The 15,077-nt window shown below is 46.0% G+C and overlaps 1 protein-coding gene across 2 annotated transcripts in view; it reads left to right on the forward strand.

The window, feature by feature from the left end:
* chd1 (chromodomain helicase DNA binding protein 1) overlaps positions 1–15,077 on the forward strand; it is a 41,616-nt gene that overhangs the window by 16,003 nt on the left and 10,536 nt on the right. For both annotated transcript variants that reach the window (XM_061293160.1, XM_061293161.1), the window contains 9 exons: positions 4,107–4,255; positions 4,370–4,466; positions 4,593–4,688; positions 4,797–4,973; positions 5,045–5,208; positions 5,291–5,332; positions 12,782–12,915; positions 13,030–13,168; positions 13,287–13,437. In XM_061293160.1, the coding sequence (XP_061149144.1) occupies positions 4,107–4,255; positions 4,370–4,466; positions 4,593–4,688; positions 4,797–4,973; positions 5,045–5,208; positions 5,291–5,332; positions 12,782–12,915; positions 13,030–13,168; positions 13,287–13,437 (1,149 nt within the window). The remainder of the gene's footprint in view (positions 1–4,106; positions 4,256–4,369; positions 4,467–4,592; positions 4,689–4,796; positions 4,974–5,044; positions 5,209–5,290; positions 5,333–12,781; positions 12,916–13,029; positions 13,169–13,286; positions 13,438–15,077) is intronic.

Raw genomic sequence — 15,077 nt, forward strand, 5'->3', positions numbered from 1 at the left:
TTTTAATAACATACTTTAACATGTCTTTCTAAACATTGCCTGTGACGCAGCAATAGTACCGCAGCAACACGGAAGTGTGCACGCGAGTTATTAACAAAGAAAGACTGGACACAGAAAACTTTTTTAAAGTTTTAATAACATACCTTAAAATTTCTTTCCAAACACTGCCTGTGACGCGGCAGTAATACCGCAGCAACATGGAAGTAGCACAGCACTAATAGGGTTTGATTAAATAAAACATACCGGTAAAAGTCACTGAGATGCGGCGGTAACACAGCAGCAACACGGTAGCGCAGCACTAACAGGGCTGATTAAAAAAGCATACAAGTAGAAGTAAAAATCATCGTCTTCATCTTCCTCCTGTGCATTGAAACCATCGAAGTCTTCCGATTGGAATAGCGTTAGTTATCCTTTGCCACACACTTTCTCAGTATCTCTTTCGTTGTCAGTTTTATGCATTTCTTCTAGCATTTTCCATGATGAGGGTCTGTTCATGCTAATTTTATTCATGCACGAAGCGCTAAATTACATTAAACATTAAACTCCAGAGTAGACGGGACCACGAAATAAAGAAAAGGGTGACGCAAAACAATGTCATCAACATCGACTGCCTTTAGCTTAAAAGCGGCATCATATGCATTTCTTTTGTCCCCCATAATGACGGTTTGTGTATAAAAGCTTCCTTTCAGTAATGTCCATCTTGATCTCGTTCTGTCTCTTCTTTGTGTGATTTATACGGCACTATTTGCCTGGCGGATGGACGTGCGATCAACACACCACTTTTCTCCCCAGTGACCGTGTCATACATCCCTCCGCCCAGTAAAGCGGTGCCGCACAACACCGGTCCACAGCCTTTTTACGAGTGTATAAAAGTGATCAAGTCATCACAAAAATCACGGAAAAAATCCTATATAAGCCGCACCGGACTATTAGCCGCTGGGTTCAAAATTTGAGAAAAAAGTCGTGTTTATTTTCCGAAATTTACGGTAAGTTATCTCCAGTTCAAATTTACAATAAACAACTGAGGAGCAGTCGTCCACTTATTTTTGTTTTTTTTTGTTTTTACATATTGCTTTACAATGGAGGATTACATATGCAAACCCAAACAATTTTCAACTATGGCTCTTTGGTCGAAGCATATCACCAGTAAAGGAAGACCGACTCCGGAGTTAAAAGGTTTGATTCGGACAACGGGACTTCGTAGCATGTCTTTTCAAACGGAGTGGTACGCATGATCGAAAACAAGTTTTTGATTCCATGTGCTTCATTGAGTGTTTTTAAGTGTGAAGACTGCTATTATGGGATTTTAATTAAAGTAGTTCATCGATACACATCGATTAATCGATATAATGCTCTACGATTTATTGGCATCGATGCTAAACGTAAACATCGATTTGTATCGCCGTGTTTGACCTCGGACATTAGACGCGACTTTATTTTGAAATCAACAGACAAGACACGTGCAGTTTGTAAATCCTGCCATGCGGTGGTCAAATATTCAGGGACCACAAATCTCGCCGCACATTTAAAGAAAAAACACGACATCAAAGTTCAGTGTTAAAGTAAGCAATTTGTATACTACAATACTCTTGTAATTTCCTAAATAAAGAGTTTGCAGTACCTTGTTGATTTTGCGTATGAATTTTTATAAATCAGGATATTGTTCTATATTTTTTATTTAAAAATATATATATATATCGATCGTAGAGCACTATATCGCGATGTATCGTGAATGAATCACAGCAGGCTTTAAGATATCGGCAAATATCGTATTGTGAGTCTTTGTATCGATATGATATCGTATCGTGACAAAACCCGCGATTTACACCCCTAATGAATAAGCTACTCTAGAGCAGGGTTCTAGAGGGGGCGGGAGGGGGGTACGTCAGTGCCTCCCCAGTCATGAACATCACCGCATTCACTGCAAACCCTCATTGTGGTGCACAAAAGAAATTCGTATGATGCTGCTTTAAGTTAAAGCCAGTTGATTTGGTGCTTAACGAAGGAAATACAGCTGCTACATCTACTGTAGAAGTTTCCTCCGGCCACTCGAGGGCACTGGGCTGTTGTTGATGACATCTTGATGGCATCACCCTTTTCAGTATTTTTTTCTTGGTCGTGTCTTTTCCGGAGTTTTATGTGTAGCTCGCACGTGAAAGGGGAGTCGACAACTAGTACGCGGCTCCTGGGCTGGTGCTATGGCTAGTGTCCAAAAAGACGAGGAAATTTGCTCCCCTTTAGGCTTCAAGTCATTCGTTTGGAAGCACTTTGGATCCCAAAGGAAAGATGGCTCAACGGGCAAGACACGTGCAGTTTGTAAATCCTGATCAAATATTCAGGGAGCACAAATCTCGCCGCACATTTAAAGAAAAAACACGACATCAAAGTTCAGTGTTAAAATAAGCACTTTGTATACTACAATACTCTTGTAATTTCCTAAATAAAGAGTTTGCAGTACATTGTTGATTTTGCGTATGAATTGTTATAAATCAGGATATTGTTCTATATTTTTTATTTAGAAAAAAAAATCGCTCGTAGAGCACTATATCGTGATATATCGTGAATGAATCGCAGCAGGCTTTAAGATATCGGCAAATATCGGATCGTAGTTCTTTGTATCGATATGATATCGTATCGTGACAAAACCCGCGATTTACACCCCTAATAATAATATATAATGTAATCGTACTGCAGCAAACGTATCCCCGACAAACACATCCAGCCCAGCCACATCACAAACATGGACGAGGTGCCGCTCACTTTCGACATTCACTAAGAGTGGAAGGCAGCGCCGGGCGAGTTACGCCACAATTTTGCGAATAGATTGTGGATGATTGGGCTAGCATGTCTGCTGGCACTGTTGTGCGAGCTTTCGTAAAAGCCAGCATCATAGCCGAGGAGCCACACGCCACTGAAAGTGACAGTGAAGAAAGTGAACCTGGCATGTCATTTGGAGATTTCAATGCGGGAACAGAGGATGACGACTTCGATGGGTTCAATTGATGACCATTACCGGTAATAAAAATGTGAATACCAAACTCAGTTTTGCTCCCGCTTCATTTTTAAATATGCACACTTGTATGCTTGTGTGTGTTGTTGATAAATGAAAATGTAAATGAGAACGTTTACGGGGGAAGTGTGGGCATGGATTTGCAGTGTGTGTGCGCGCGCGTGGATTATATATATAAGACTCGCGCCCTATGAGCCGTTGGGCCCTATGTGTGTGTTAAACACAGTCATGGCACACAACTGAGACTGCGCCTTTTATTACAGTGCGTCTTTTGAACGTGAAAATACGGTGGAAGGTATGCGTCCCGCAAGATCCAGCTCTTTCCTGACAATCCTCTCTGTATATTCTTTCACAAATGGTAATTAAACATTAAAACACCTGCGATTTATAGTCCAATGTGGTTTATTTGTTAACAAAACAAGATTTTCCCCTAATTTTAGCTGGTGCGGCTTATAATCAGTGCGGCTTGTAGTCCAGAAATTTTGGTAACTGTTTTTTGTTGCATTTTTGATTAATGCTTCTGGCCAAATTTGTTTGCTGAAGCACATTTCACCAATAAAAATGTGGCTTTCAAATCTTCTGTTATTGACATATTTATTAGTCATACACTACAGTTTTCTAATGTTCTAGAATTCAAATTCTTGTTGCACAATTATTACATCACTCATCCGCTGCGTCGCACTTTGTATTACGTTAGTCACGCTACGTTCCATGGCGCGCACGAGTTGAGCTGTCACCGGTCAAATTTATCGACTATTGATTAGTGATAATTGATCCACACTCACTCGTCAAGAAATGAGCAGATGTTACAGGACATTCCTGTTTTCGGTATGATTCATCAGATACTGTAATTACAAAGATACAGTAGATAACCTGTGACATAGTATCAGCACAATATCACTACAACCTATGACTGAAGCCATGAACATGTTGAATGAATACCTCTCATATTGAATTAAAACTGAGCAAGTGGGTGTATGAGACGAAAGTAAAGATTATTTCTTGTAAGGTAAATGTAAACACTTGGAAGTTGCCCTGTGGGATTCACTATGGTTGTTTACAGCAATCAATTTATTTTCATGTATTCTTCCCTTAGGTGAACATCTATCGATTGGTGACTAAGGGCTCAGTGGAAGAGGAAATAATAGAGAGAGCTAAGAAGAAGATGGTGCTGGATCACCTTGTCATTCAGAGAATGGACACAACGGGAAAAACTGTCCTTCACACTGGCACTGCTCCCTCGAGGCAAGTCATACATTGTGCTTTTCTTAGGAGAATATTCTGCCGTGTTAAGAAGAAGACTATCCTGCTATGTGACGCAAGACAATCTAAATCTTCATGTCATTTTATCATTTGCAGTTCAGCACCATTCAACAAAGAAGAGTTGTCTGCAATCCTGAAATTTGGTGCCGAGGAGCTTTTCAAAGAGCCAGAGGGCGAAGAGCAGGAGCCCCAGGTAAGAAACACGCACGCACACACACGCGCACATACACGCACATACGCGCACACATTTTACAATCCCACTTATTCATAAAAGCGTTTTTTTTTTTTAATGGACCGAGTTGTTTGTCATGTTTTGAAGGAAATGGATATTGATGAAATTCTCAAAAGAGCTGAGACCAGAGAAAATGATCCCGGACCTTCCACAGTGGGTGAAGAACTGCTGTCTCAGTTTAAGGTGAAATATCAATAATTCATTTGTTACACTTACTTTTGGCCAATATTGGCTCGGTAACTCTTCTAAGTTAATATGTGCTAAGTTGACAAGGTTCACTGGCCTGTCTAGGTTGCAAACTTCACCATGATGGAAGAAGAAGAAATAGACATGGACTCAGAGCGCAGCCAGCGGAGTTGGGATGACATCATCCCAGAGGAGCAGAGGAGGAGGATTGAAGAGGAAGCAAGACAGAAGGAGCTTGAGGAAATCTACATGCTGCCGCGTATGAGGAATTGTGCCAAACAGGTCATCAGGCAGTAAAACGTCAGTACACTGATTCAGTTTTGTGTATATTTATTATTTCTTTTGTTTAACAGATAAGCTTTAATGCTGGTGAGGGGAGAAGACTGGGCAGGAGCAGAAGATACTCAGGTTCTGACAGTGATTCCCACTCGGACCGAAAGAGGCCAAAGAAACGCGGTCGGCCTCGGACCATTCCACGGGAAAATATCAAGGGCTTCACTGATGCTGAGATCCGGAGGTGACTGCCATAATGTTTTTACATTTTGATTTTAAAGCCAGTTTACATAAGTTATTTTACATTTATTTTAACTATTTATCAGGTTTGTCAAAAGTTACAAGAAATTTGGTGGACCACTGGAACGGTAAGTGTCCATCTCAATATTCTTAGTGTACCGTATTTTCCGCACCATAAGGCGCATTTAAAAGCTTCTAATTTTCTCAAAAAACAATAAGTTGAGCCTTTTCTGTGGACCAAATTCCAAAATCTGTAAAGTTGTTTTGTGTGGCTTCCGTAATATACAGGCGTGATATGAAGACCCGATGAACCAATGAAAAGACATTATGTTTTACGTAGATCAGGGCCAAAAAACGGAGGACTGGACGTAACACGTAGAGGAGTACGTAACTCCGCCGCCATTGGTAAATAAGTACTATCATTTGTGCAAATCTGTAAATTTGTTATGTGTGGCGGAAGCCACACAAAGATGTAATATACAGCCACCCGATGTACCAATCAGAGGACACTACGGTTTACGTAGATCGGGGAAGTAAACCAATCAGAGGACTGGACGCAACACATAGAGTACATACCTCTGCCGCCATTGGTAAATACTATCGTTTGCGCCAAGTACGTACCTCCGCCGCCATTGATTCAAGATTCAAGAATTTTTATTCGCCATGTTTGAGCGTGCCAAACAAGGAATTTGACTTCGGTACATCACAGCCTCTGTTCAACATTTAGGTGACTAACAACACTCGGGACGTGTGAAAAATGACAAATATTCCCAAACATCCCCTGATCTTAAACTCCCAAGAGGGTGAGGAAAAACTCAAAACTCCAACTAGGGGAAATGAGAAACCTTGAGAAGAGACCACAGATGGGAGGATCCCTCTTCCAGGATGACCAGGCTGCAATGGATGCAGAGAGGACACATAGTACAAATAATGTAGACAATTCAAAAAAGGTGTGGACAGCAGGATGTAATTGCACAGCAATGACTCTGAGACTCTAAGAGTGGTGTGAGTTCATCAGAGCGACAGCCTGGGGGAAGAAGCTGTGTCTGCTGGTTTTAGCGTACAGAGCTCTATAACGCCGTCCGGAGGGGAGTAGTCTGTAAAGATGTTACTTGCACGTTTCCTGGTCTTGGACAGGTACAAATCTTGGATAGATGGGAGGTTGATTCCAATTATCTTTTCTGCAGTCCTGATTGTCCGTTGCAGTTTGTGCTTGTCTTGTTTGGAGGCCGATCCAAACCAGACAGTGATGGAGGTGCAGAGGACAGACTGGATGATGGCAGTATAGAAGGTCTTCAGCAGCTCCCGTGGCAGGTTGAACTTCTTGAGCTGTCTCAGGAAGTACAGCCTCTGCTGGGCCTTCTTCCGGACAGAGTATATGTGGCCGGTCCGTTTCAGGTCTCGAGAGATTGTAGTTCCCAGGAACTTGAAGGTGTCTGTGGAGAGAATAGTATGACGGATAGTGAGGGGTGAAAGTGGTGAAGGGTCTCGCTGTCCACTGTCATCTCCACGGTCTTGAGTGGGTTCAGCTCCAGGTGGTTTTGGCTGCACCAGTGGACCAGCCGCTCCACCTCCTGTCTGTACGAAGTCTCGTCACCGTCTCGGATCAGTCCGGTGAGAGTGGTGTTGTCTGCATACTTCAGGAGCTTCACAGAAGAGTAGCCTGAGGAGCAATCGTTAGTGTAGAGAGAAGAGCAGTGGGGAGAGGACGGACCCCTGAGGGGCACCAGTATTGGTGGTCCGGGTATCGGATCTGATGGTCCCCAGCCTCACACGCTGTCCTGTTGGTCAGGAAGCTGGTGATCCACTGATAGGTGGAGGCAGGCACCGCGAGCTGGATGAGCTTCTGTTGGAGGATGTCAAAAGTCAAAGTCTGCTTTATTGTCAATGTCTACACAAGACACACAAAGCGATCGAAATTACGTTCCCACTATCCCACGGTGATAAGACGTAGTACACCAGGGGTGGCCAACCAGTCAGAGACTAAGAGCCACATTTTTTACTGTGTCATCGCAAAGACACCTCAACATACACATGAGCACACATGAACACCCCCCCACACACACACACAAACACGCACACACACACACACACCCCTCTGCTCAGCCAAATTTATTGTGTGACATTATTATGTCACGCACCAACATGATAATGCTTCCTCTTTCCGAGAGCAGTCCGCGCGGCGTTGCTGTGTTGTGAGCAGAGCAGGCACGTGAAAGGGGAGTCGACAACTAGTACGCGGCTCCTGGGCTGGTGCTATGGCTAGTGTCCAAAAAGACGAAGAAATTTGCTCCCCTTTAGGCTTCAAGTCATTCGTTTGGAAGCACTTTGGATTCCAAAGAAAAGATGGCTCAACGGACAAGACACGTGCAGTTTGTAAATCCTGCCATGCGGTGATCAAATATTCAGGGACCACAAATCTCGCCGCACATTTAAAGAAAAAACACGACATCAAAGTTCAGTGTTAAAATAAGCACTTTGCATACTACAATACTCTTGTAATTTCCTAAATAAAGAGTTTGCAGTACCTTGTTGATTTTGCGTATGAATTGTTATAAATCAGGATATTGTTCTATATTTTGAAGAACCAATAATCTTACCAGCCGTGTTCACTATGCGCTGCAGGGCCCTCATGTTGTATTCAGTACAGCTACCACCCAAACAGCAATACAACTAGAGAGGACGCTCTCAATGGTGCCACGGTAGAATGTAGTCATGACGGCCGAAGGAGCACTCGCTCGCCTGAGTTTCCGCAGGAAGTACAGGCGGCGCTGAGCTTTCTTTGCCAACAATGCGGTGTTGGTGGACCAGGAGAGGTCCTCACTGATGTGCACCCCCAGGAATCTGGTGCTGCTCACTCTCTCCACCACAGCACCGTCGATTGTCAGTGGCAGGTGTTGGGTGTGACCCTTCCGGAAGTCAACAACAATCTTCTTGGTCTTGTTGACGTTCAGCAGGAGGTTGTTGTCCCTGCACCACGTGGCCAGAAGGTCGACCTCCGACCTGTATCGAGCCTCGTCGCCCCCGGTGATGAGACCTACCAGAGTCGTGTCGTCTGCATATTTCAGTATGCGGTTGCTACTGTAAGTTGCAGTGCAGTCATGCGTCAGCAGGGTGAAGAGCAGCAGCCTTTGGGGGCCCCCGTGCTCAGCGTGACGCTGGCGGAGATTTTGTCGCCAACACGCACCACCTGAGGCTTCTGACAGAGGAAGTCCAGTAGCCAGTTGCAGAGGTAGGTACTGAGGCCCAGCTTGTCGAGTTTGCAGATGAGTCGTTGTGGTACAATGGTGTTGAATGCAGAACTGAAGTTCACAAACAGCAATCTCACATACGAGTCCCTTTTTTCCAGGTGGGTGAGGGCAGATTGGAGGGCAGAGCAGATGGCATCCTCAGATGACCGTTTGGCTCGATACGCAAACTGGAAGGGGTCTATGGTAGGGGGGAGAATGGATCTGATGTGCTCCATGACAAGCCGCTCAAAGCACTTCATGATGATGGGCGTCAGTGCCACGGGGCGGTAGTCATAGAAGGACGGAGCAGGTTTCTTTGGCACAGGTACGATGGTGGCAGCCTTGAAACTTGAAGGGACGATGGCCTGCTGCAGGGAAATGTTAAAGATGTCCGTGAAGACACCCATTAGCTCCCCAGCGCAGTCCTACAGCGCTCGACCTGGGTTGTTGTCAGGGCCTGCCGCCTTACGGGTGTTGATAGCGGCAAGCGCCCTCCTCACGCTATCGGCAGAGAGGCACAGGGGCTACTCGTATGGAGGGGGAGGGGTCTTCAGCGCGCAAGTGCTGTTCTGAGCGTCGAAGCGAGCAAATAAGCGGTTCAGATCGTCGAGCAGACTGATGTCGCCCTCACAGCTCTGCGGCGCGGGCTTGTAGTCCGTGATGGTCTGAATGCCCTGCCATAGGCTCCGTGCGTCCCTGCTGTCCTTAAAGTGGCCGGTAATCTTGCAAGAGAATGCCCTTTTCGCTTCCTTGATGCCCAGGGACAGGTCGGCCCTCGCTGTTCTCAAGCCAGCCTCATCCCCCGCTCTGAAGGCTTTGTCCCTGGCCCTCAGGAGCCTGAGGACAGCCCCTGTCAGCCATGGCTTCCAGTTAGCAGTCATGCGTCAGCAGGGTGAAGAGCAGCAGCCTTTGGGGGCCCCCGTGCTCAGCGTGACGCTGGCGGAGATTTTGTCGCCAACACGCACCACCTGAGGCTTCTGACAGAGGAAGTCCAGTAGCCAGTTGCAGAGGTAGGTACTGAGGCCCAGCTTGTCGAGTTTGCAGATGAGTCGTTGTGGTACAATGGTGTTGAATGCAGAACTGAAGTTCACAAACAGCAATCTCACATACGAGTCCCTTTTTTCCAGGTGGGTGAGGGCAGATTGGAGGGCAGAGCAGATGGCATCCTCAGATGACCGTTTGGCTCGATACGCAAACTGGAAGGGGTCTATGGTAGGGGGGAGAATGGATCTGATGTGCTCCATGACAAGCCGCTCAAAGCACTTCATGATGATGGGCGTCAGTGCCACGGGGCGGTAGTCATAGAAGGACGGAGCAGGTTTCTTTGGCACAGGTACGATGGTGGCAGCCTTGAAACTTGAAGGGACGATGGCCTGCTGCAGGGAAATGTTAAAGATGTCCGTGAAGACACCCATTAGCTCCCCAGCGCAGTCCTACAGCGCTCGACCTGGGTTGTTGTCAGGGCCTGCCGCCTTACGGGTGTTGATAGCGGCAAGCGCCCTCCTCACGCTATCGGCAGAGAGGCACAGGGGCTACTCGTATGGAGGGGGAGGGGTCTTCAGCGCGCAAGTGCTGTTCTGAGCGTCGAAGCGAGCAAATAAGCGGTTCAGATCGTCGAGCAGACTGATGTCGCCCTCACAGCTCTGCGGCGCGGGCTTGTAGTCCGTGATGGTCTGAATGCCCTGCCATAGGCTCCGTGCGTCCCTGCTGTCCTTAAAGTGGCCGGTAATCTTGCAAGAGAATGCCCTTTTCGCTTCCTTGATGCCCAGGGACAGGTCGGCCCTCGCTGTTCTCAAGCCAGCCTCATCCCCCGCTCTGAAGGCTTTGTCCCTGGCCCTCAGGAGCCTGAGGACAGCCCCTGTCAGCCATGGCTTCCAGTTAGCCCGAGTGACGATGAATTTTGTGTGGGTCACATCATCAATGCACTTCGTGATGTCAGAAGCGATGGTGTTGAACGCCGAGCTGAAGTCCACAAACAGGATCCTGGCGTACGTTCCTGGGGTGTTCAGGTGATGCAGTCCCATGTTGACCGCATCGTCCACTGACCTGTTTGCCCGGTAGGCAAACTGGAGGGGGTCAAGCAGGGGGCCCGTGACATCCTTCAGGTGGTTCAACACTAACCTCTCGAAAGATTTCATGACAGGGCGACAGGTATGGTCATTCAAACCTGTAATGGCGGGCTTCTTGGCCCCCGGTACGATGGTGGAGCTCTTGAAGCACAAGGGCATCTCACACACCTCCAGGGAACGGTTGACGATCCGTGCAAAGGTGGATGCCAGCCGTTCAGCACAGACTTTCAAGCAGGAAGGTGACACGCCGTCTGGGCCCGGTGCCTTCGGGATCTTTTTCCTCCGGAACATCTGGCGCACTTCCTCCTCGCGGATCTGGAGTGCGGGCGCGGCCTCTGCAAGAGAGAGAGTAGGTGATAACGGTGATGGAGGCGTGGACCAATTAAACCTGCAGTAGAACCTGTTTAGCTGGTTTGCAAGCCTTGGGCTCTCCACAGGACTTCATTTCTTGAAGCCCGTGATGCTCTGCAGAACTTTCCACACTGTTGAGGGATCAGGATTGGCAGGCTTTCCCCGTAACACCTCTTGGCTTTCCTGACCTCTCGGTTCAGTGTGTTTATGGTCTGCTTAAACAGGTCCCGGTTGCCACTCCTGTAGGCCTCCTCCTTGACTTTGCGCAACCTCCTGAGGTGCGGTGTAAATCAAGGTTGGTCGTCGTTGTACGTGCAGAAGGTCTTAGTCTGCATACACAGATCCTCACAAAAACTGATGTATGATGTGACAGTGTCAGTGAGTTCATGCAGGTCTGAAGTTGCAGCTTCAAAAACTCCCCAATCGGTGCAGTCAAAGCAGGCTTGGAGGTCCTGCCTTGACTCCACTGTCCACTTCCTCACAGGCTTAGTTTTTAATTTCTGCCTGTAGCCCGGGATCAGATGAACTAGACAGTGGTCCGAGTGTCCTAAAGCTGCACGAGCCACAGAGTGGTATGCATCCTTTATCACGGTGTAGCAGTGGTCCAGTGTCTGTGCCCCTCTGATGGGACACATCTGCTGTCTGTATTTGGGGAGTTAGTGTGCGAGATTCGCCCTGTTAAAATCACCCAGAACAATGATTGGTGAGTTTGGTAGAAGTTTCTCCACGTCTGTCACCTGGTCAGCCAGCATTTGTGTGGCTTCACTCGCACGTGCGTGTGGTGGAATGTAAACAGCCGCCATGACGATTGAGAAGAACTCCAATGGTGAACAGAACGGCCGGCAGTTTTATTCAAAAGTGTTTCTAGTAGAGGTCTGCAAGACTCTTTCAACACCGTGACATCAGTACACCAACGTTCATTAATATAGAAACAGAGACCACCTCCCTTTGATATTCCGGTGAGCTCCGCGCTGTGGTCTGCACGCATTAGCCGAAACCCAGCTAGCTCCACGGCGTGGTGGGGGGTGCGTCCGTCAAGCCACGTTTCAACAAAGCACAGCGCGGCGGATCTGCTGAAATCAGTGTTCCTTGAAGTGAGGAGCAGCAGTTCGTCCATCTTGCTCGCCAGGGAGTGAACATTCGCCAGATGAATTGATGGTAGGGCAGAACGGAACCCTCTCTGCCTCAGCTTTACGAGGGCTCCGGCGTGTTTGCCACGTTGTCTTCGAGGTGCTAGCTTGTATAGCACCGCCGTTCCGGGTAAAATCTCTGTCAAACAGTCTGGATCAAAGAAAACAGGAGGGAAAATACCAGGAGAAGACTCCAATTTTTAACAGGGCTTCTCTGGTAAAAGTGATCCGGGACGGACAGCAGAGGACACAGAAAACACAAAATAAGACAAAGTAGCAGAGAGCGACTCACCGTGGCGGCCATCCGCGACGCCATCATGACGTCATATCCGTCATATATTCATCTCTTGATGAATAAATACTACCGTTTGTGCAAATCCTGTTGTTTTGTGTGGCTTCCACCACAGAGACGTAATAAACAGCCGTAATATGTAAACAGGCGTAATACGTTGACCCGATGAACCAATCAGGGGACATTACGTTTTACGTAGATCGGGGCGGTAAACCAATCAGAGGACTTCACGTAACACCTAGAGTACGTACCTCAGCCGCCATTGATAAATAAATACTATCATTTGTGCAAAGAAAACAGCATTAGGACCCTCTAATCACCTTTTAAAATGGCATAGACCCTATGTGTGGATTAAATACAAAATAGACCCCGCAATTGAGTCTGCGCCTTTTAACCTCGAAGCGCCTTATGGTGTGGAAAATACGGTAATTTCTTTTGGGTGTGGGGACATTAAATACAATCCTGACTTCCAAATGTTTTGTTTTGGAATTTCCAATCGACTCAGGTTGGATGCAATTGCTCGTGATGCCGAACTTGTGGACAAGTCTGAACATGACCTTAAACGCTTGGCAGAAACCGTTCACAACGGCTGTGTGAGAACGTTAAGAGAAAACCCCTGTGGACCAGAAAAAACTTCTGGTAATTAAACAAATCTTTGGGATTAACAAAACTCTTGCCTTCTAGCCATGTCAAATGTATTTCCTTGGGACTGTAATAATTTAAGATAATTGTCTCCACTTTTACTTAAACTAGGAGGCAGAAGAGGGAAGGTGAAAGGCCCCACATTCAGGATCTCTGGTGTTCAAGTCAATGCCAAGCTTGTCATTTCTCATGAGGAAGAGCTAGCTCCACTTCACAAGGCCATCCCTGCAGACCCGGAAGAGAGAAAAAAGTTTGCAAAAACAGTTTGATTTTAAATAATTGTTAAAGTTATCAAAAAATCTATGCTAATACTCAGTTATGGTTTACTCTGCTTTTTCTGAGTTGCTGAATCTGACTGTTGTTCATAGGTACATGATTCCATGCCACTCTAAGGCTGCGCATTTTGACCTTGACTGGGGGAAAGAAGATGACTCTAGTCTGCTAATAGGAATCTATGAATACGGTTATGGCAGTTGGGAGATGATCAAAATGGACCCAGATCTCAATCTCACACACAAAGTAAGTTCAAGCAATCATTTCCAACTTTTGTGATTTTCAGAGAATTGCACAAATTGTCCTCTTTTTATTTTTTGATATCACACAATACAATAACAATGCTTCTCAAAGTTTGAAACTTGCTTCTCAAGTGATTGGCAAGACTGCTCTGCATACTAGATTTCTATCATTTTAATTGTATATGAAACTTAATTTTTGTGTTTGATGTCTCTGAGTACTCACCGATATTTTCTAAATGTCACTTAACCAAGTAACCAATATCACTAGTACCGTAATTTTCGGACTATAAGTCGCGGTTTCTTTTCCATAGTTTGGGTGGGGGGGGCAACTTATAATAATTTTTTTTTTTTTTTCAAAAATATGTCCCAAAAAAAAAAGTGAAACCGCGATGTAGCAAGGGATTACTGTAATTTGAATTTCAAGTGACGTACGTCAGCAGCGCGGCGTGGCGCGGCGGTTGTTTACAAAAAGGACAAAGATTGATCACGGGATGACGAAGATGACGAAGGGCCCCACGTACTACCGGCATCATTAGCGGCTTTGTTTCTAAGTGACACGGAGGACGAAGAGTTTGAAAGATTTAAGGATTTGGAGTGACACAGAAGGTTTGAAAAACTATTATGACTTTTACCCACGCCCGGTCCTACTCTACGGAGCTCTCTTTCACCTCCCTGGATTGAAGTCGGGGGCCGGCGCTCGGCCGGGTGGCTGTCCGGGGACGGTGGATGGGGCTCGGTCATGGCTTTTACGCACGCCTGGTCCTATTCTATGAATCTCTCTTCCACCTCCGTGGCTGGAAGTCCACGCCGCCACACGCCTGGAGTTTGTTTCGTTAAATAAAGAGCCGTTTACCAAACCCACGTCTTTCCTTGTTCTTTGTTAACACTACAATCTAGTTATGTACTAGATCTGTGGAATAACGCCGAGGCTGACGTCAGGGCGCACGCGCAGCATTGTTGGTTTTATAAACGTGTTATTTATGTAATAGTTTTTTTTTTATAACTCTGAATGTTACGTCAGGGCCGTTCTCAGCTCTTTGTTTGTGTTTATGTCAGGTTAGCATACCTATCGTTTAGCCCAGGGGTGGGCAAACTTTTTGACTCGCGGGCCGAACTGGGTTCTAAATTTGGACCGGAGGGCCGAACCAGGAGCAGATGGACGTAGTGTTTGTGTGAAGTAATATAAGCGACCTGTAAAGGTCATTGCATAAAAGATTTTGGTAGGTAGTAAAGCATGGATATTTCAAACAAGTTTTTTGAAAACAAATGCATTTATTAACAGCATTTAAAAAAAAACAAAATCACTAAAAAACTGCTATCAGTGATTCTCATAAAATACGACACTGTTATTATGAATAACAGTCTCCATCACTTCAGTGCCTGCAGGTCAGATTAATGAAAGATGTTTATCTTATGAGATCACATCAAACGGCAAACATTCTGACCAAATATATCATCTTGAAGAATCGGTGAAAGCATACACCCAAATAAAGTAATCAAAACGGCAACACGATGATGGGTATCTGAAAATCAAAGCAGAGTTTTAACTCGCAAACACCTGGTAACAGAGGTGAGGAAACGGGAAACACTTCTTTAAAGTAAGCCTTAAGAACTTTACAGGTTAAGATTAGTCGCAAACAGGTG

The sequence above is a fragment of the Syngnathus typhle genome, linkage group LG12 (genome assembly GCF_033458585.1).
Source record: "Syngnathus typhle isolate RoL2023-S1 ecotype Sweden linkage group LG12, RoL_Styp_1.0, whole genome shotgun sequence".
NCBI lineage: Eukaryota > Metazoa > Chordata > Actinopteri > Syngnathiformes > Syngnathidae > Syngnathus > Syngnathus typhle.